Source organism: Neofelis nebulosa, chromosome 9 (genome assembly GCF_028018385.1).
Source record: "Neofelis nebulosa isolate mNeoNeb1 chromosome 9, mNeoNeb1.pri, whole genome shotgun sequence".
NCBI classification, from domain to species: Eukaryota; Metazoa; Chordata; class Mammalia; order Carnivora; family Felidae; genus Neofelis; species Neofelis nebulosa.
The window spans coordinates 106,315,108-106,336,132 of record NC_080790.1 but is presented as its reverse complement, the minus strand read 5'-3'; the positions used below and the strand labels follow the sequence as shown (position 1 = coordinate 106,336,132).

The following is a 21,025-nucleotide window of genomic DNA, read 5'->3' as shown; positions in this document are numbered from 1 at the left end:
GTCTTCTTACCTTGAGGTAGAACAACTCCAGAGGGCTATGTACTCTAAAGAGCTCTCTGAAGGGTCAGGCTGAGGTTGGATTTCCCCTAGAAATACACCGTACCTTCTTCCTCTGCCCTGTTCTGCTTCTCTCACTGCCCTGAGTGTTTCTCTTGAGCACCTTTCCCTAGTAAGTCATGTGCACAAGGAATTCCAACTCAGGCTCTGCTCGTAAGGAACCTGAACGAAGATGATAAGCATGCCAACTGTCTATTTAATTGCTTTGTAATAAGAAATTAAGATGCTTATATCCATAACCATCCACATAAAGCTGCTTCACTGTCTTTAGATGAGATTTCAAAGTGATGAATTTTGTATTATCAGTTATTCTCTTTAATTTTTAATACACACAGTGCTTTAATTTTTTTTAAGGTATCGAACTTATCCCTCAAGTGAGGATAGAAGATTTAAAGCAGATGAAGGTAAAATTGCTCATTTTGCAAGCACTCTTCCATTACCTATATTGGTGAAACCAATATATTTTTGTTTCTCACCAGATGTATTCATTGTGGCTACAAAAAAATTGATTTTGGGCCCTCTTTGCTTCTTCCACAGGCTTACTTGAAGCATTTAAAGAAACAACAGAAGGAGCTAAATTCTTTAAAGAAGAAACATGCTAAGGTACATCGTGCTGAGCGTGTGTGCATACGTGTGTGTGATTTTGTTTGCTGGTTTGTCTTTTAGCTCTCAGATGAAAACCTCAAGCTGTTGTTCTGTGTGATGGACCAGTGAATTCTTCACAGGCAAAAACATGGCTTAGAAACTGACACCAACCAACTGGGCAGTAGTACCTTGATCTTAACTGGTAGGAAATGAGGTTTAAAAATAGAATCCATTTGGGATTGGTTGTCACTGATTTATAATCTGCATTTCTGACATTTACCTCAGAAGCATAACAGAGCTTCACCCATTTAAAAATTGTTTAATAATCATGGGGCACCTGGGTGGCATAGTCAGTTAAGCATCCAGACTCCTCTCTACCCCTCCCCCAGCTTGTGTGCTCTCTCCCTCCCCCTGCCCCCACTCAAAATAAGTAAATAAACTTTAAAACTATTTAATAATCAGACTTTATCCAAGAGTCTGGCTAGGCTAGAGTCAGTCTCTGGCTAGAAGCACCCAAATCCCCTGGGTTACTGGCAAGTCATTTGCCACACACAGGGCATGGAGGGAGGTGCTAGCCAGCCCTGACTCTCTCACCCATGGCTCCTAGAGAGAGGGCTTTTCTCACTTGTCCCATTATGTAAACTCTGCTCAGTGACCTACTTCCGAAATAGAGTTGTTTTTTCTCTTCGCCCATAAGAAGAGGTTTTTTTGACTGTGATCATGAGAAATTTTAAGAGCTGGTTGCAAATTTAAGAGAAGAGCAGCAGCTGGTCTCAGGAGTTCTCGTGTGGGCTGAACACTTCACAGCACTCCATCATCCTGCTCCCAGTCCCTCCTCACAGAGAAAGGAGGAAAACACGATACCTCTTTCCTTCCCAAGATGGATCATGACAGCCACTGGGGCTGGAAGGGTAATGTGTGTGTTCCTCCGTTACAGGCAGCCGGAGCAAGAGAAACTTAATTTCTTGAAAGGACTTCTGAGTTCTTTTAAACTTATCATGAGTTCTACTTTGTACTGTGACTCAGAACTCAAACCGAGGCATGTCTCTAGAGCTGGACTTGAATGGCCTATCTTCTAATCACTCTGGATATTAAAAGCACAAAGCTCGTGGGGCACGTGGGTGGCTCAGGCAGTTAAGCATCTGACTCTTGATTTCAGCTCAGGTCATGATCTTGCGGTTCGTGAGTTTGAGCCCTGCATTGGGCTCTGCACCAGCAGTATGAAACCTGCTTTGGATTCTTTGTCTCCCTTCCTCGCCCCCCGCCTCTCTCTCAAATAAATAATCATTTAAAAAATGTTTTTTTAAATTCAAAGCTCATGGCCCCAATTTAAGTTTGTGCTGCTTTGAGAAATTCATCCTATTCTTGGCCTAGTAATATTCCCTGTATTATTGAATGGATGGTTTAGTGCATTTCTCCACAGACTATTTGCTCCTAATTTCATGAATAAGTCCACTGAGTAGAATTCCTTCTTATTGCCCATAGGGGAGACTTGCCACAGATTTTCAGAAGTGTAGGAGACAAAGCTGCTTAAAGCAGTGTTTTCAATTTTGTTGGTCGTTGGCAACAACCTAGAGTATGGAAAGGCAGCAGAAGAGAGGGAGAAAAGGAAATAAGGAAGAATGCAACGTACCTTTGATTATTAGGGATGGAGTTGGTAGCCATATGGTAAGGCATCATCCCCCAGATTTTCTTTCCATTTAACTTGGATCTCTGTCATTGATGCTGACATCTCAGGGGCCTGTGGGCTCTTTGGAAACTTCTACTTTTAACCTCACCCTCATTAAATATTTCCTTGAGGCATGACCAGGAGACATATACAGTGACATAATAAAAATAATCATGGCAGCTAGAATTTTTGCATGCAAAGTATTTTCCAGATGCTGTGCACAGAACTTTATATATATCATCTCATTTAATACTCTCCACCCTATAAGGCAAATTCTGTTTACGTCTCCATTTTACATGTGAAATTAAGAAATTAAGGATTAGGCAGGTTAAGGAATTGAACTAATGTCCCAGCATTGGAGAGCAGCAGAGCCAGAATTTGAACCCAAGCCATCTGACTCTAGAACCCATACTCTTACTTCATTATTCTGTGAAGGATGTTAGATGCTTTGACAAGTAAACAAGTTCCCCTCACTGCAGCAAATGCAATGGCAGCACACAGCTTGTTATGAAAATCCCCATCTAGTTTGGACAATGTCAGTACACTTATTACCTGTACAGCTACTGAGGAAAGATGATCCTCAATTCTTTAGAACTTGACCTACATACTACTGAGAAGGATTATCTGTTGATATCCTTCTCTGAACCTTTGAGTCCAGACTGACTCAGGTTGGCAAACATGCCCGTCTGCTTCATCAGAAAAGTGCCCAAGATGGTGTCTTCATCAAATTGGCGTAGACTGGGTGGCTTAAGCAACAAACATTTATTTCTTAAAGTATGGAGGCTGGATGTCCAAGGTCAAGTTGCAGCAGATTCAGAGCCCCCTTTCTGGATTTGGGATAGCCTCCTTGCTATGTCCTCACATGGTGGAAAGGGCTAACATTTCTCTCATGTCTCTTGTAAGGGCACTAATTACATTCATGAGGGCTCTGCCCTCATGACCTAGTCACTTCCCAAAGACCCCCTCTCCAGATTCCACCACGTTGGAAATTAGGGCTTCAACATAGGAATTTGGAGGGGAGACAGAACATTCAGTCCATTAATAGGTGGAAAATTACTTTTCTGTGAGACAGTTTAGAGCTGACCTTGGTGGATCTTCCCCTCAGACAACACTGCACTTAATTCAGCCAAATCCATTTCTTCACTCTTGTTGGCAGGGACGCCTCCATGTTGTGTCATAACCAGTAGATCCCAGATGGCTGAAAGACTGTACGTTGCCTTCATTTGTAGAAAACAGAGGAGCTTCTTGGAGCCCCATATTATAATGGAACCAACACCTAAAAGAAGATTTTTAAATCTCCCTAAATCCGCAAATCTGAATTGTGTGGACCTTCATAACTGCGTTAGGGAGCATTTTTTGGAGGAAGCATTCAAAATTCCTTAGGTTGAGCGACAGAGTAAATTGACATGGTAAAATATTCCATGCTTGCCTATTGCCTTTCAGAGTGCTTTTCAGAAGTATTTCTGAGCAGGGCAATGCATTTCACAGCTTGTTTTCATATCCTTATGCACTACAGAAGTCCATGTTACAAGTGTGTGATTATAAGCTTATGAATGAATCCCTTCTCCTACATTCGGTACACAGGGGACCCACTTTTTTTATTCAGACTGCTTCGGCAGCGTAATTTATGAATTCTGAATTCTGTAGTGTTTTTATGTAAAACTACTAATAAGGCTAACATTTATTTAATGCCAGTTTTGTATTACACATTTTATATACATTCGCAAATCCTCACAGTATCCCCAAAACCCAAATGACACTGCCCACATTCTAGACATGAATAAAATGAGGGAGGTGAGTCCCTTGCCTAGAGTAATATAACTAGTTAATGCTGGTAACGAGCCTCATTTGCTTACTTTGAACACACACCTTTTACAACTCACCACATTATCCACATTTATTAAAAATGCACTCCAGGGTGGCTCAGTTTGTTGAGCGTTTCACTCTTGATTTCGGCTCAGGTCATGATTCCAGAGTCGTGGGATCGAGCCCTGTGTCAGGCTTTGTGTTGAGTGTGGAGCCTGCTTGGGATTCTCTCTCTCCCTCTGCCCCAGGATGTGAACTAAAATTCTGACTCCAGATCTCATGCCCCCCTTTTTTTTTTCCAAGTTTTTGGAGTATCATTGACATGCAATGTTAAATTAGTTGCAGCAGTGCAAGGTAGGGACTTGATAAGTTTATATACTGTTTTGTGCTCACAACAAGTATAGCTACATCTGTTACCATAAAAGGCTATTATGGTACCATTGAGTATATTCCTTATGCTGTACTTTTTATTCCTGTGACCTATCATTCTATAACTAGAATCTATCTCTCACTTCCATTCACCCATTTTGCCCATCCCCCCAACCCTGTCCTCTCTGGCAACCATCGGTCTGTATTTATAGGTCTGATTCTGCTTTTTGTTTATTTATTCATTTGGTTTGGCTTATTTTTTTTTCATGTTTGTTTATTTTTGAGAGACAGAGTACAAGTGAGGGAGGGGAAGAGAGAGAGAGACACACAGAATCTGAAACAGGCTCCAGGCTTCGAGCTATCAGCACAGAGCCCAATGCAGGACTTGAACTCACCAACCATGAGACTGTGACCCAAGTCAAAGTTGGACGTTTAACTGACTGAACCATCCAGGCGCCCCTGTTTTTGGTGTTTTTAGATCCCACATATGAGTGAAATCATATGGTATTTGTCTTTCTCTGACTTATTTCACTTAGCATAATATCCTCTAGGTCCATCCATGTTGTTGCAAATGGCATGATCTCATATTTTTTATGGCTGCATAATATTCCATCTTACGTATATGTTTATGTATACACACACACACAGTAACTCACCCTACATCTTCCTTATCTGTTTGTCTACCAATGGACACCTGCATTGCTGCCACATCTTGCTTGTTGTAACTATAGAGATGCGTATATGTTTCTTAATTAGTGTTTTCTTTGAGTAAATACCCAGTAGTGGAATTCCATTACCCCTGAATTTTCACACATTGATTTTTCTTTCTCACATCTTCTTGGTGGTCTTAGTAAAAGGTTTTTAAGAGCCATCATGATTCTATCAGGACACGAATATCTTGGCTTCCTTTGGAACTGTTTTTTTCAACATATGATCCTTGGGCCAGGAGCTGGAGGCTTTGTAAAAAATGCATATGCTTGCATCTGAGACTTAGTTATAATCACCAAGAAGAGGCCTAGTAAATAAATAAGCTCCTCTCCTTCACACATTAAAATTAAATTTTGAGAATTGTTTCTTTAGGAATATTATTTGGCACTCTTCATTGTCCCTTGACCCCTAGTGGAACCCCCCCCCCCCCACCACTTGCCTTCAAGCTGTAGACCAGTCCTCCTTAAAAAACAGATTTTGACCTGTTGTCAAGCGAGAAAAAATACCCCCAGCCTTTTTGTGAAACATCTATAAACCCTTTTTAACTGTTTTGTAGCAACCTAAGATGGGGCTGAGATTTGCTACTGTAAGGCCTTGGGTTATAAAGCAACTATTGAGGAGGGAACCTGGCCCAGGCTGTACCCTGCCAACCACAGCATCCATGCATCAACCTTAGCAGTTGGCAGCTAAGAGCAGAGGCTCTTACCTAGTCCATATTATTACTGCAGGGACTTTCCACTCTTACACATCAGCTGAGGTAAATAATGCCACTTCTTAGACCTACAGGGAAGCAGAGAATCCCAGTGGCTTAAGACACAAATGTAATATGCAAAAGAAGTCTTGCTTTCAAACTTGAAGGTTAACCACAGGATGGAAGAGGAATTCTGGTGTAGAAGGATCTATCACTTGCAAGAGAGCCACAGAAATAGGCATGTGAGCTGCTTTTAGGATACTAAGAAAAATCAGGGATAATGACCATTTGAGCCTCAAATGAGATCAGGATGCTACCTAACATGCCTAGATTTTAGAAAATGGCAGGGGTCAATGGCCATTGTTTTTGACCCTGTGAGTGCAGCTGACAATCAGACTTTTTTTTTTAATATATGAAATTTATTGTCAAATTGGTTTCCATACAACACCCAGTGCTCATCCCAAAAGGTGCCCTCCTCAATACCCATCACCTACCCTGCCCTCCCTCCCACCCCCCATCAACCCTCAGCTTGTTCTCAGTTTTTAACAGTCTCTTATGCTTTGGCTCTCTCCCACTCTAACCTCTTTTTTTTTTTTTCCTTCCCCTCCCCCATGGGTTTCTGTTAAGTTTCTCAGGATCCACATAAGAGTGAAAACATATGGTATCTGTCTTTCTCTGTATGGCTTATTTCACTTAGCATAACACTCTCCAGTTCCATCCACGTTGCTACAAAAGGCCATATTTCATTCTTTCTCATTGCCATGTAGTATTCCATTGTGTATATAAACCACAATTTCTTTATCCATTCATCAGTTGATGGACATTTAGGCTCTTTCCATAATTTGGCTATTGTTGAGAGTGCTGCTATAAACATTGGGGTACAAGTGCCCCTATGCATCAGTACTCCTGTATCCCTTGGATAAATTCCTAGCAGTGCTATTGCTGGGTCATAGGGTAGGTCTATTTTTAATTTTCTGAGGAACCTCCACACTGCTTTCCATAGTGGCTGCACCAATTTGCATTCCCACCAACAGTGCAAGAGGGTTCCCGTTTCTCCACATCCTCTCCAACATCTATAGTCTCCTGATTTGTTCATTTTGGCCAGACTTTAGCCTCTACTACAAAGCTGTAATCATCAATACAGCATGGTATTGGCACAAAAACAGACACATAGACCAATGAAATAGAATAGAAACCCCAGAACTAGACCCACAAACGTATGGCCAACTCATCTTTGACAAAGCAGGAAAGAACATCCAATGGAAAAAAGACAGTCTCTTTAACAAATGGTGCTGGGAGAACTGGATGACAATCAGACTTTTATGTGTCTCTCACTTTCTAGAACCACCTCTCCATTTGAAATGGAAACTAGGGAAATGGTTTTCAAGTGTCCATTAGAAGAGACACAGCAAAAACAGAACTAAGCAACAGTCATCTCCCCTAATGCATGACTCACTGGAGTCCAGAAATAGGGTTTCTTTCATTAAGAAATGGGCATACGCTTCAGTTGTCTGATGTGGTTAAATTCTTAGAGCCAATAAAACCCAAAGTTGGTTAACTAGCCCCAATAACCCGTTAGAGGAATAATTACAATGTAAATGCCTATAGGGACCAAATAAGAAGGAAGTTGGCCAGATACGGAAAGCAGAAGAACATTCATTCCCATTCAAGAGGCACGTCAGACTTAGCTCCTGCCATTGGTGCCTTGAGAGTCCATGGGCCAGCTTCATTCTCAAAAGGGGACTCATAAAATCTGGACTCTTAGATGAACTTCCATGTCTTTAAATATTGGCCCCTAATTCAGTTTTCTTTCAAAGCACATGTGAGTTTGAGGAGTGGACTTAACATTTATAGACTGGATGCATCCGCTGGGATAGCAGTTTGCAACATCACCATCAGATGAGTCAGATGAAATGCCTGAGAAACTAACATTTGGCATTTCAGTAAAGCTACTAATGGAAAATTTGTTCTTTGCTATACAAGCAATTTAGCTGATAACATCAAGACTGCTGTTAAACTCATCAATTGTAATTCATAATAAGACCTCAATGCCAGACCCATAAGTCTGTCATGAAGTTGAAAGGGCCCGAGACACAGCAACCCCCACGGAGGCAGCTTACTGCTGACCTCAGAGTCACATGCTGAGCAAACATGATTTACTCCAATTTTCCAGTAGGATCTGTGGTGCAGTCATTCACGCCCACTGCCCCATCAGTCACAAGAATGAATTGTAGCAAAAGTTTCTCCCGAAAGAAGCTGAGTGTACTCTTCACTCCAATGAGAAATGTACAAATCCTGCTAAAAGCTGTACATGCATTCTCCCCAAAGTGTCCCAATTGAGATTGACTTTTCAATGAACACATTTAATTTTGATACTCTTGACCTGAATGAATGAAAAAATATGTATGCCTCTTCCATGGCATGTCATGGTTTAATTAATGACCAAAGAATAAAGTCAATGATAGATTTGTTCTGCGTGAAAATGGACTGAGGGATCATTTCCTGGTTCCTCTATTTTGTACTTCGGGAAGCTGAATCTTGACCCCCAATCAGACAATAATCAGTAATTAGGACCCCATTCCTTTGTAAAAGAAGTTGGTATTTGGAAAGCTAATTATCCCCAAACACTTCTGTGATCACTGCATACCACAAAGGAATCATTTTGAGCACATAGAGAGCACAGAGATCATTTTTCCAGACCAAGTTTCTTGTTATTTGTATTACCTGTAATCATTGCAATTCAATATGCTTCTATTTTTTTTTTTAAAAAAAAAAAAAAACAATATGCTTCTAAACTTTCATATTATTTCTGCATACATTAGGTAATTTTGCAGCTCATAACCAACCCACAAATTAGGTTGTGCAAGTGGATCTTGTTTAGTTTTCTAATAAAGTGAGGGCTGGAAAGATTAGTGTGTGTTTCACAAAGCCACTTGGCTACTGATTGGCTGAGCTAAGACCAGATTCCAAGTCCTCTTGCTGTCTTCCCTTGCTATTTTTTTTCATTCATACAACAAACATTTATTGAGCATCTGCTGTGTACCAACCTTTGTGCCATGTACAAAGACTTGCCCTACCCTTGTAGAGCATAGTCTTACCTACTGGAATCCATCATGAACACCTTTCTGGCACAAACAGCCTCATTCATATCTAATTGGGAGAATAAGATTCACCAGAATATTTCCTTAAGAAATAGTCTGTCAACTTCCAAGCTTCAAAGCCTCTCCTTTTCTTGTGCTGTGCTAGGATATTTAAAGGAACAACCTTCTCCACCCTCCCTTTGATACTTGCAAGAAACAGGAAAGCAGAAAGATTACATAGGAAAGATTCTTAATATGTTTGAATTCGCACTTGCAAAGAGCCTCTTATTCATTTGCCCAGGAAGATTAACACATGTACGGAGCAGGCATAATGCCTTTAAATCTTAAAAGGAAGACTAATAATAGGGCATTTTGGTAGGCTTGTTTTTGTCCACAGCAACGCAAGCTTAGTTAAATCCATTCAAATAAGGATACATTAACATGTTGATTCCTGAGGCAGTTGATTCATCATGGAGGGAAGGTTTACTGATTTAATTATTCTAATTGCTGTCCCTTATCTGAAGTCACTCTATATTATCATGGGTATTGAATAATATAAACAGGTTATTATAGTTTGAATAAGATATAGCACACATTTGAAATAGGATTGATACTATATTTACTTTTAGTCCTAACAACCCTGTGAACTAGGTATTGCTCTCCCAGTTACAAAGATGAACAGATCAAGAGGCCCAGTGACTTGCCCCGGGATTTGAGACTGAAGATCCCATGTCCTGAACTCAATGCCACATTGCAAAAACCCTGGCTGAAATGTGTTTATAACACCAAGTGCACATACATTGAGAATGTTAGATTTATGAGGTGTTTCAACCACAGCTTAAGCAAGATGCTGTTACATACAATTCCCTGACACCAAATCCACAGCAAGATAGCATCACTCTGGACCACCCTTTGTCCCCATTGTCAATTTCTGTTTTGAGAACCTCCCCACCCAGCACTACCCTCCTCCACGACTTCTCCCAAAGATATTTATCCAAATGGACAAAAATTCCAGGAACATGTGCACTAACGTGTTTCCGAAAAATACATGTACGACCAAATTGTAGTTCAAGTCCTATGTTAATTGACTAACAGTGCTGGGAAATTTAGGAAATCTTGGAAAAGTTAAAAATCACTTCTTTTATATTTTATGAAATCTTTTTTTTCATTTTATTTTTTTTTCAATATATGAAGTTTATTGTCAAATTGGTTTCCATACAACACCCAGTGCTCATCCAAAAAGGTGCCTTCCTCAATACCCATCACCCACCCTCTCCTCCCTCCCACCCCCCATCAACCCTCAGTTTGTTCTCACTTTTTAAGAGTCTCTTATGCTTTGGCTCTCTCCCACTCTAACCTCTTTTTTTTTCCTTCCTCTCCCCCATGGGTTTCTGTTAAGTTTCTATGGAAAGAGCCTAAATGTCCATCAACTGATGAATGGATAAAGAAATTATGAAATCTTTTAAAGACATTCATAAATTAGGTTTCCTTCAAGTCTAGCCTAACTTAGGAAGAAATTTTTTTTAATTAAGTCACTTAATTTAAAAAATAAGTAAAAGGAGGGGTGCCTGTGTGGTTCAGTCAGTTGAGCATCCAACTCTTTTTTTTTTTAATATTTATTTAATTTTGAGAGAGAGAGAGAGAGAGAGAATGTGAGCAGGGGAGTGGGGTGCAGAAACTGAAGCAGGCTCCAGCCTCTGAGCTGTTGGCACAGAGCCCGATGCAGGACTCAAACCCACGAACCATGAGATCATGACCTGAGCCGAAGTCAAGTGCCCAACCGACTGAGCCACCAGGTGCCCCAGTTGAGTGTCCAACTCTTGATTTTGACTCAGGTCATGATCCCAGGGTCTTGGAATCTAGCCCCATGATGGGCTCCGTGCTGAACATAGAGTCTGCTTAAGATTCTCTCTCTCTGCCCCTCCCCCACTAATGCATGCATGCTCACTCGTGCGTGCACTGGCTTGCGCTCTCTCTAAAATAGTAAAAGGAAATAGGACTGTGAGGGAGGTTACATAACCCGAGCAACATTTGTCCCTTCCAGTCTTCAGTACCATCCCATCTGCCTAGTTTCTCAAGAGTAAGACTAGGATATAACATCAAGTATCACTTAGAGTTAGGTATTACTGATTGTGCTGATTTCCTCTCTGTTTGGCTTGCTGAGAAGCTAAGGAAATCTGACTTCAGAGAAGTCACTGACTGTGGCCAAGTTATCAGGAGGAAAGAATGTTTATGGAAAAACTCTTATTTTCTAAGTGTTGTAGCCCCAACTTCAATGATGACAGGAAGCAGATGGGGAAATATTTGAAATATCTGTAAAACTTAAGGCCACAGCTCCTGGACACTATGTCCTCCTCGTGAATGCACCTAGGTGAGGAAGCCAGTGGAAGATCCCAGTGATGAGGATTTGCAGTCAGATAACAGTGACAACCCCACTGGCAATTCTCACTATTGAGTGATGGTATTTAAGACCTTCCAAAATGTGCTGGGTGTTTAGAAGCCATGTCACATGTGAATAGATAGCATGTGAAAGAGAGAAAATATGGGAGCTGAACTTGCGTATTTGAGGACCAATGTGTGAAAAGGGCTGTGGACTCATTAGGTGTCTCAGCACAACAAAGATGAACCGTAGAAGTCCTATGAAGAACATGGATATGTAGAAGACAGGACTTGAGGCCGATTGGTGCTGCCCTGTAGTAGGCAGGGATGCCCTTTGAGGGGGGTACATTCATTAGGCTGAGGCTATGGACTCCCTTGTTGGAATATCCCTGTTCAAGAAACTCTTGTGTTGGGTGGGAGGTTGGAAATCCTTCCAGTTCTCAGAATTGGTTATTCCTTGATTTCTAAACCAAGATTCTGGGAAAGCTGGTGAAAATCATGCCAGCCCAACATAGGTGAAGTTTACTAACCATCAGGAAGAGTCCTTGTAACTACAGATTGTTCTTCTTCAGGAGCACAGCACCATGCAGAAGCTGCATTGCACACAAGTTGACAAAATTGTGGCACAGTATGACAAAGAGAAGTCGACGCATGAGAAAATCCTAGAGAAGGCAATGAAGAAGAAGGGGTAATGGCTCTTTATTTCCTTCCGGAGGCTTTTCACCTTTTTATATTTTGTCTTTTCACACAGTGACGCTGACTGTTTAGGCCAAGGAAGAACTTGGTCTTGACTGTGTGTTCTTTAAAAGTTTTTCCTGGGAATTAAGAGATTCATTCAGCTGAAGGCAGGGATTGAGGTGGAAAAGAAGAGCTTTATTCATGTTCGACAGCCATTGGTAGATGACACAGTAACTAATGTCTCTCCTGTGTTTTCTACCCAGGTGGAAAACTCAGGTGTTTTTAAGATGAATGGAAGGGAAAGGAAGGACAAGCTGAAGTTGGGAAATTTTGAAATTACAGAAACCATTTTGCATCACCATAAAATAAATATTAAGGTTGATCCACTCTTGGAGACAAAAATACAATCTTAGTTTTTAATATTACAAGGATCTTTAGCCCATGTCCCCAGATAAGACTGTTAAAGAAAACCTATCATTGAATTTAGTGTAAAAGATTTTGTCTAGAATTAAGCCCAGGGGATATTTCTGCAATGCTACAAGCTCACCAAATAGCAGACTGAAGAGAAAGCATACTCAGTGCCAGCCCTTGAGAGGTAACAGTTTTGATGAAGTCCTAGCATTTTTAGAATAATGCTTCTCTCGGAGACATTCTCAGTAATATCGTGAAGCATTCCGACTTAGGGCATAATACATCAGAGCATATATGCTGAAGACAAGCTCAGAACCTGTTCTGGTTTCAGCAGTGTATAGATATTACAAAAGGAAAAAATAATCACTGAAATAAGCAGTAATGGTTGCTGGGAAATTGCCTTGTATATTTCCTCCTCACAATAGAATAAGAAGCAAAAATTGCCCTATGATGCCAAGAAACGCTATTTTCTGCCTTGCTGGCATGTGTAAAAGACAAAAATCTGGCTTTACAACCAGAAAGAGCTTAAAAATTCACTTCAAGGCCGCGGACCTATTTTCTAGTTTTTATCTCAAATAATATTTTATTGAATAAATGAAAAATAGCCTAAAGAAAAGCAGAAACCAAAATGGAAACTCTGACAACATACCCTTAACAATGAAATCATTGTTAGGTCTGGAGTGTCTCTTTGTGTAGTGGTTGAATTGAGTAATCACGATACAGATATTTTGTAAGGTATACATCTGTTACTAGAAATACTGATGTTGCCCAATGAGCCATGGCCTCTCATGTTTGATGAACAAATTGTCTTCATTAGAAAGCTTTGAAGCAAAGGCTCATGGGATGGGAAGATATCTAACATTGGCACACATTTGTGATTTTTCCATTTTCAGGGGAAGTAATTGTCTCGAAATGAAAAAAGAAACAGAAATTAAAATTCAGACACTGACATCAGATCACAAATCTAAGGTAAGAAAATGCCTAGATTTGCAGAAGATACTTTGTAATTTTTTACAAGCCCTACCTAATATAAATCAGAAGTAACAATAACTTGGGGCTAGTCTGGGAAGTCAAGGGATCTAAGCATTCACCTTTGTTCCAGACTCAGTGGCTTTGAGAAGAGCCCTTTCATGGAATACCTTTTCCTTCATCTGTTGAAATATGCATTTCTATGTATCTATGTTGTCTGCTTCAGGGGCATCAAGCGAAACAGTACATTGACTAAAAGGAAATATTGTATAAAATACAGAACATGCTTCCCTATAAAAGTAACATTAAACATATGACAAAAAACCCACCCAACTTAGGGACTGAGTTACTCTTTGATATTCTAAGAGATGATTTCAACTGTTCATATTGCATAAGAAAATGGGAGCTTGGGAGACTCATTAGTTTGCAGATATTTGGGGAACTGAGCACTAAGTTCCAGTCAAGAACACAAATAACTCCTCCAGCATTAATAGTTATAAAAGAGGGTAGGGGGACTCTTAAAGCTCCCAGCTCTAGCTTTTGGTCAAACCAGTCTACACGCAGCTCTCATCCAGCCTAGTGGCCCTGCTGCCTGCGTGGAGCAGCGCCACTGTTCAAGCTGAGCTTCTCGGTGCTATGCATTTTGTGTCCATTCTACCCTGAAGTGACATAGGCAGTAAGCCATGTGTCTTGGAGAATTGTTCTTCACTCTCTTTCTCTCTTCTTAACTGGAATGTCTGAGAATTAATGTCTCTGCAGCATGCCATGATTTTCAGAAGCTTTGCACAAATAGGAAAGTAAAAGTTTTTGCATTGATATCAGTTAGCTTTTGCTGCGTAATAAGCCATGTCAAAATGTAGTGGCTGAAGACCACTACCAGTTATTAGTTTAAAACTCAGTGCGTCAGAATTTGGGCTGTACTCAGTTGGGTAGTTCTACTGATTTTGACTAGGCTCACTCATGTGTCTGGGCTTGATGGCTCTACTCAGATATCTGGCGGCTAGCTGGCTGCTGGTTGCGTTTTCCAACATGACTTCTCGTCCTCCATCAGGCTAGCACAGTCTCTGTCACAGGGTAGCCTCAGAGTTCCAGACAGCAGAACGGGGAGAGTTTTCCAAGCTTCCTCTTGCACCACATTTGCTACTGTCTCCTTGCTGAATCCACTCACAAGGTCAGCCAGGTTCCAGGAGGTGGGGAAATGGATTCTAGCTCTTGATATGAGGGAAGGTACAAAACCACATTACAAAGAGCATGGATGTGGGGAGGGGAAGACTTTCTACCCCAGCATCTGTTAGAGTGGACACAGTGAGTCATGATCCAGGAATAAGAGAATACAGAGCTCTTCATTCAGACCTGTGGCCTTGTGGACATGAAGCTGGAAAGGCATGAGGAGCTGGGGAGAATCTGATCAAATCAGTAAAGGAGCCCAAGGTCTGGACAAAAGGGAACATGGACAATTTAGGCAGTGAAATCACAGTCCACGGCTGAATATTTAGACCCAAAGTGATCGATTATTTTAATAAGCTGTGATCTCCTGATTCCCATGGATTAGTACCTGTTTTTTTTTTTAATTGTTGTAGTATCTACTGATTCACCAACCAAATTGGTAGGTGAGATTTGAAATACAGGACTGATGCTGTGTTTTCAGTTCATACCGGATCTGTGACAGTTCCAAGTGGCACCATCCCCTTTTCCCCACACAGGTCAAAGAGATAGTGGCCCAGCACACAAAGGAGTGGTCAGAAATGATTAACACCCACAGTGCTGAGGAACAAGAAATCCGGGACCTGCACCTCAGCCAGCAGTGCGAGCTCCTGAGAAAGCTACTGATCAACGCCCACGAGCAGCAAACCCAGCAGCTAAAACTGTCCCATGACAGGTAGGCAAGTGAGCCTTCTCCAGAGCGAACTCCTAATTTTGTAATAGGATTGAGTGTATGTATGAGCCAAGGTAGGAAACAAGATCACCTTGACAGGATACTGAGCTGTTACACATATCACGTCATACAGTTGAGATAAGAAATATGAGCTATAAGAAATGGCCTCTGCCATCAAAGTGCTTACAAGTGTTAGCAAGGTTGGGGCACCTGGGTGGCTCAGTTGGCTAAGTGTCCAGCCTTGGCTCAAGTCATGATCTTAGGGTTCATGGGTTCGAGCCCTGCGTCGGGCTTGCTGATGGCTCAAAGCCTGGAGCCTGCTTTGTTCGGATTCTGTATCTCTCTCTCTCCCTCTCTCTCTCTCTCTCTCTCTCTCTCTCTCAAAGATGAATGAACATTAAAAAAATTTTTAAGTGTTGGCAAGGTATTAACGCTCACATGAACAATTAAGTTGAATTCCAAATAGTATAGGATGCACACTAAAAAGCAGCACAGAACAAAGGAGCTCGGCTGCTTCCAGAGGGGTCATGGAGGCTCCACTGGGTGGTAGGGCTAATAATGGGCTTTGGAAAGTGGCCTGGAGCCTCGTAGGAAAGGAAGACACAGCAGGAGACAGAAACCAACCAGTTCAGCTCCTACCTCAGATTGGATCTGGTCACTCCCTGGCTAAATGTGGTGAGACCCTTTACATTATTAGGAATTCTGGGAATTTTAGAAAGAGAGGCCTAATCAAGAAACAGCAAAGAAGTATCAGTTTATATGGGTTTCTTCCAGCTTCAGCAAATGGAATATCGCATTTAAAATACCGCAAATGATGAACTGGACTTTCACCCGGGGCAGAAGAGTGTTGATGTCAATTACGTCTTTTTATCCCAGCTTTGTTACAGCTTGTTAGCTTCTCCCTTCATGCCTGCTGTATGCCACTGTTAGGATCTATTGATATACACAAAAGAGTAGAGAATAGAAAAGCATTATACAAACAAAGCAAACAAAAAATTTTAAACGCTAACTGCATAAATTATCTGGGTGCATTCATGAATTCCCAGCCTCATTTTGGAGTGACAGATGCAGCCCTGAGAATGTGAAGCATTTTGCCATAGTTCCCAATTTTCTCTTTCAAAGCAAGAAAATGAGGTATACCATGCTAAGTTTGCTGTAGGTTCATGTCCTATACCCTATCAATTTTAAAGCATTCTATTAAGTTGTATAGGATTAGAAGTTGTCTTTCTTTTTTCCCTTAGAGATGCTGTTGATTTGGTACACAAAAAGGTCTGTTCAGTAACCTGCCTTTGACCCCTGCTGCAGTACCAGATTGTAGGTATCTTACCCTCACTCAATGATACTTCACAGGCTGAGGCACTCCATTCTAATCTCTCTTGTAGTTGAATAAAGAAAAGAAGTTAGCCTCAACAGTAGGCATTGTCCAAAAGAAAAAAAGTAACTAATTCTTGCATTGCTTAGGAAGTTATTTGAAGAGAGCATAAGCTATTTACTAATTTACCTTAAAAAAATAAATGCACGGCAGGGGCATTTTCCCAAGTAACAGCAGTGTTTAAGCTTTTCTCAAGCACCCTGTGGTTGTGTGCATTCTTCACCATCACAGCTGTGGCTCTTGGTTAAAAAATCTGGCCTTCTTGGGGCTCAGTTGGTTAAGCGTATGACTCTTGATTTCAGCTCAGGTCATGATCACAGAGTCGTGGGATCAAGCTCCATGTTGGGCTGCATGCTGACAGTGCGGAGCCTGCTTGGGATTCTCTCTCCCTCTGTCTACCCCTCCCCTGCTAGCTCGCTCTCTCTCTTTCAAAATAAAAATACTGCCTTTTTAATACTGTTCAGCAACATTTGGTCATTGAGAAATGCTTGTCGAATGAATGAATAAAGAAATGGTTGATTTACGAACACTAAATTGAGGAAGAATTTGAGAGCCATTTTCTTGGGCCTAGGAGTTTCTATGCATATTCCTGCATCTGGGGGATCAGTGTTATCTATCCCTTTTGATATAGTATAGATACTACTTAGAACACCTGATTCCTTGGTCACTCATTTCCAGCCAGGGATTCAAGGAGACCCCCCTAGGTTCCAGAAAAAAACTCTGTTAATAATACTCATTTCAGTGTTCTAAATTGTATACCTTTAATACACACATAAGTAACCCAGGAGTCTTTGTCATGTGCACACAGACATTCTGGCACACGCGGTCATCAGTGGCCTTATGTTAACAACCTTTTTTTCTTACTTCCTGTGCTTATTTGAAATCATTTAGTCTCCTTCATTCCCATGAGCCGTCAGAAAACATGAAGGTCACTTGTGAGGGTCACAACATCCTGTCTCTCTTCCAGACCATCTGGTCCCAAGAAATGTAGGGCAAAGCTCAAAAATCTTTATATTTTTATGGGCAAACATAATGTCTCTTCATCCCATTTCATCACTGTTACTTTCTCAGTAGGTAACCTACTTCCACATCTCATGGATTCAGGCTCTTTCCTGCCTTTTCACAGGATACAAAATAACTTGATGAGATCAATAATGGGGGGAAAAAGTGAGAATGGGGAAATGAGCTCAATAATGGGGAAAAAAAACAACAGTGGGACTGTTATATGTAGAATGAATGAATGGTTGGATGAATTTATTTATTTTTTATTTTAGATAGAGCACGAGTGGGGGAGAGGGAGAGAATCTTTTAAGCAGGCTCCATGCTGTCAGCCCTGAGCCCCATGCGGGACACAATCCCATGACCCTGGGATCATGACCTGAGCTGAAATCCAGAGTCAGACACTCAACCAAATGAGCCACCCAGACGCCCCTATTTATTATTTTCTTATAGTTCCATGTCCATAACATAAAATTTGCCAGTTTAACTGTTTTTAACTTTGTGGCATCAGGTACATTCACACTGTTACGCAGCCATCACCACCATCCATCTCTAGGACTTTTTCATCTTCCCTAACTGAAACTCTGAATCTGATAAACACTAACTTCCCATTTCCCCCACCCCACCCCTGTTTGTTTTCTTTTTAATACTTAGGGAAAGCAAGGAAATGCGAGCACACCAGGCTAAGATTTCTATGGAAAATAGCAAAGCCATCAGCCAAGATAAATCTATCAAGAATAAAGCAGAACGGGAAAGGTAAGTCTGAGAACATTCACTGTGGGCATGTAGCATTGACTAGGAGGCATAGACTCAGTAATGTGTATGCATGCACACATACATTTGAAATACAAAATCCTTGTGAGTTTTGACTAAGGATTCGGCTATTATAACTGCTGTGAAGATTTACTGTTACTATAGAATGGTTGTCTTCTGATTGCTTACTACCACCAGTAAAACAATCAATTGAATTTACATTCAGTATATGTGTGCTCATATACAAACAAAATTGTATAAAATATGGCAAAATATCCTTCCTACATTCCATTGGGTCATCCATCCCACAAGCATCTCACCTCTCACCTCTCAGTGACAGTCCCTCTTTAGGCTGATCCTAAGCTCTGTATTAAGATCTGTACCACACATCTCTTTAAACCAGGGGGGTCTGGCTTTTGTACTTCTGTGTTAGTCAGTCATTGGCCTCCTGGAGCTGGGGAAGGTTTATGTGACCTCCAGGGAAGGTCCCAGATGCAAGCCCTTTAGGCAAAGGCAGTGTAGGGGATTTGAGAGGAAATCAATAGTCCTGTTATCCAAGCGAGGGAATAAACAGCACTTGATTCCCAGTGATTGCAAAATACAGAGCAAAGTGAAGATTATCTCTTGGGACTGAGACATGAGCATGTTTAGGGCTTCAAGTCACTTAACTCTCCCTTAGCTGAGTTGTTGGAGAACTTTGCAGCTGCAGAGGAAAGCACCCATGTTTCACTTACATGGACTTTTGTGGGTACCTGACGTTTCCTCTTGTGTTTTGAACAGGGCAAGAACTGCTGTCCAACTTCCTCAATTTCATTGATTTTTTTTGCCATTATTAATAATGATATTAAACTTGAAATACAATCAGGTATAAAGAGTAATACCATCCAGTGCATTTTCATACTGAAGTTTTGTTGAATTAAGTATAATTGAGAATGGGTCATCAATAGGACATGGAATTTCACAGTAGCATGACCTGGAAATGAATTGACTTTTTAAAATGTTGGCCTCAGAAATTTCCCAATGTGGAGTATCTAGGGAAATTATTACTTAGCTTAATCAATACTTATTTGCAACATCCTATTGTGGGTCTAGTTTATGTATTCTCAGAAAAGGAGTTTTTAAGAGCCTTAGATACATGGGAATGGCATTGTCTACTTTAGCTCAAAAACAGAATATTCCAGCCATTATAAAACCTCATCAATTTGAATTATTTTCGACTGTCCAAAGTGAAATACAGAATTCAGAAGGGTAAATGTGCTAATTATTAAACAGCTCTTTTTCATTTTTTTAAAGTATGTTACAAAGTGGACTTCCGTCCACTTTGTTTTTAATTTTTTTACTTTGATGTAATATACTTGTTTATTATAACTCTGTCTCCAGTGATAGGTGGTTCTAAAACATCTACAAATGGCTGGTTTTTTAAATAATTTCTGGGTGCAAAATGGTTGTCTTCTAAACACATGCATTGTGTGTCCACTTTAAGAAAGAACTTAGAAATGAAATTAAAAATTTATAAGCAGATAGCTATGAAAGATATATGAAATTAAAAATTTATAATCAGATAGCTATGAAAGATATATAGAAACTGAAAAACAAAACAAAAAAACAAAAAAAAAGAAACTGAAAAACACCATTTCTGAGTTGAAGACGACATTTCAACAGAAATTAGGCAATATTTATAACTGAATGACAATACAAGTACTCTCTATCAATGTGTGGAAGGTAGCTAAACCATATAGCAAAAGAAACAATCAACAAAATCAAGAGGGAACCTACAGAATGGGAAAAATATTTATAAACCATGTATCAGGGATTAATATCCAAATATATATAAGGAACTCCTACAACTCACAACAAAACAACCTGATTTTAAAATGACAGAGGACCTGAATAGACATTTTTCCAAAGAAAACATACAAATGGCCAACAGATACATGAAAAGGGGTCAAGATCACTAATCATCAGGGAGATGCAAATCAAAACTACAGTGAAATAAAACCTCATACCTGTTAGTATGGCTATTTATCAAAAAGACAAGAGAGAACAACTGTTGGTGACGATGTAGAGAAAAGAGAACATTTCTGCTCTGTTGGCACCACATAAATTGGTGCAGCCACTATTAAACAATATGGAGCTTCCTTAAAAATAGAAATACCATATGATCTTACAACCCTACTTCTCAGTATCTATCTGAAGGAACTGAAATCACTATATCAAAGAGATATCTGCACCCCTATGTTCATTGCAGCATTATTCAAATAGCCAAGACATGGAAAGAACCCAAGTACTGATGAATGGATAAAGAAAAAATGATTTTCCATGCACATGTGTGCATGAATGTTATCCAGCCATTAAAAAAAAAAGGAAATCTTGGCATTTGTGACAACGTGGGTGGACCTTGAGGGCATAATGTTAAGTGAAATAAGTCAGAGAAAGACAAATACTGTATGATTTCACTTATGTATGAAATCTAAAAAAAACCAAGCTCATAACAGCAGATAAAATGTTGGTTTCCAGGAATTAACGGGGTGGAGAAATGGGAAAATGTTGGTTAAAAGGAACAAGCTTCCAGTTATAAGAGGATTAAGTTCTGGGGATCTAATATCCAGCATGGTGACTATAG

General features: G+C 40.4%; 1 protein-coding gene across 13 annotated transcripts in view; it reads left to right on the top strand.

The window, feature by feature from the left end:
• PLCB4 (phospholipase C beta 4) overlaps window positions 1–21,025 on the top strand; it is a 426,442-nt gene that overhangs the window by 396,272 nt on the left and 9,145 nt on the right. For all 13 annotated transcript variants that reach the window (XM_058684912.1, XM_058684909.1, XM_058684911.1 and 10 more), the window contains 6 exons: window positions 412–461; window positions 595–660; window positions 11,917–12,032; window positions 13,327–13,402; window positions 15,106–15,281; window positions 18,304–18,405. In XM_058684912.1, coding sequence (XP_058540895.1) covers window positions 412–461; window positions 595–660; window positions 11,917–12,032; window positions 13,327–13,402; window positions 15,106–15,281; window positions 18,304–18,405 — 586 coding nt within the window. The remainder of the gene's footprint in view (window positions 1–411; window positions 462–594; window positions 661–11,916; window positions 12,033–13,326; window positions 13,403–15,105; window positions 15,282–18,303; window positions 18,406–21,025) is intronic.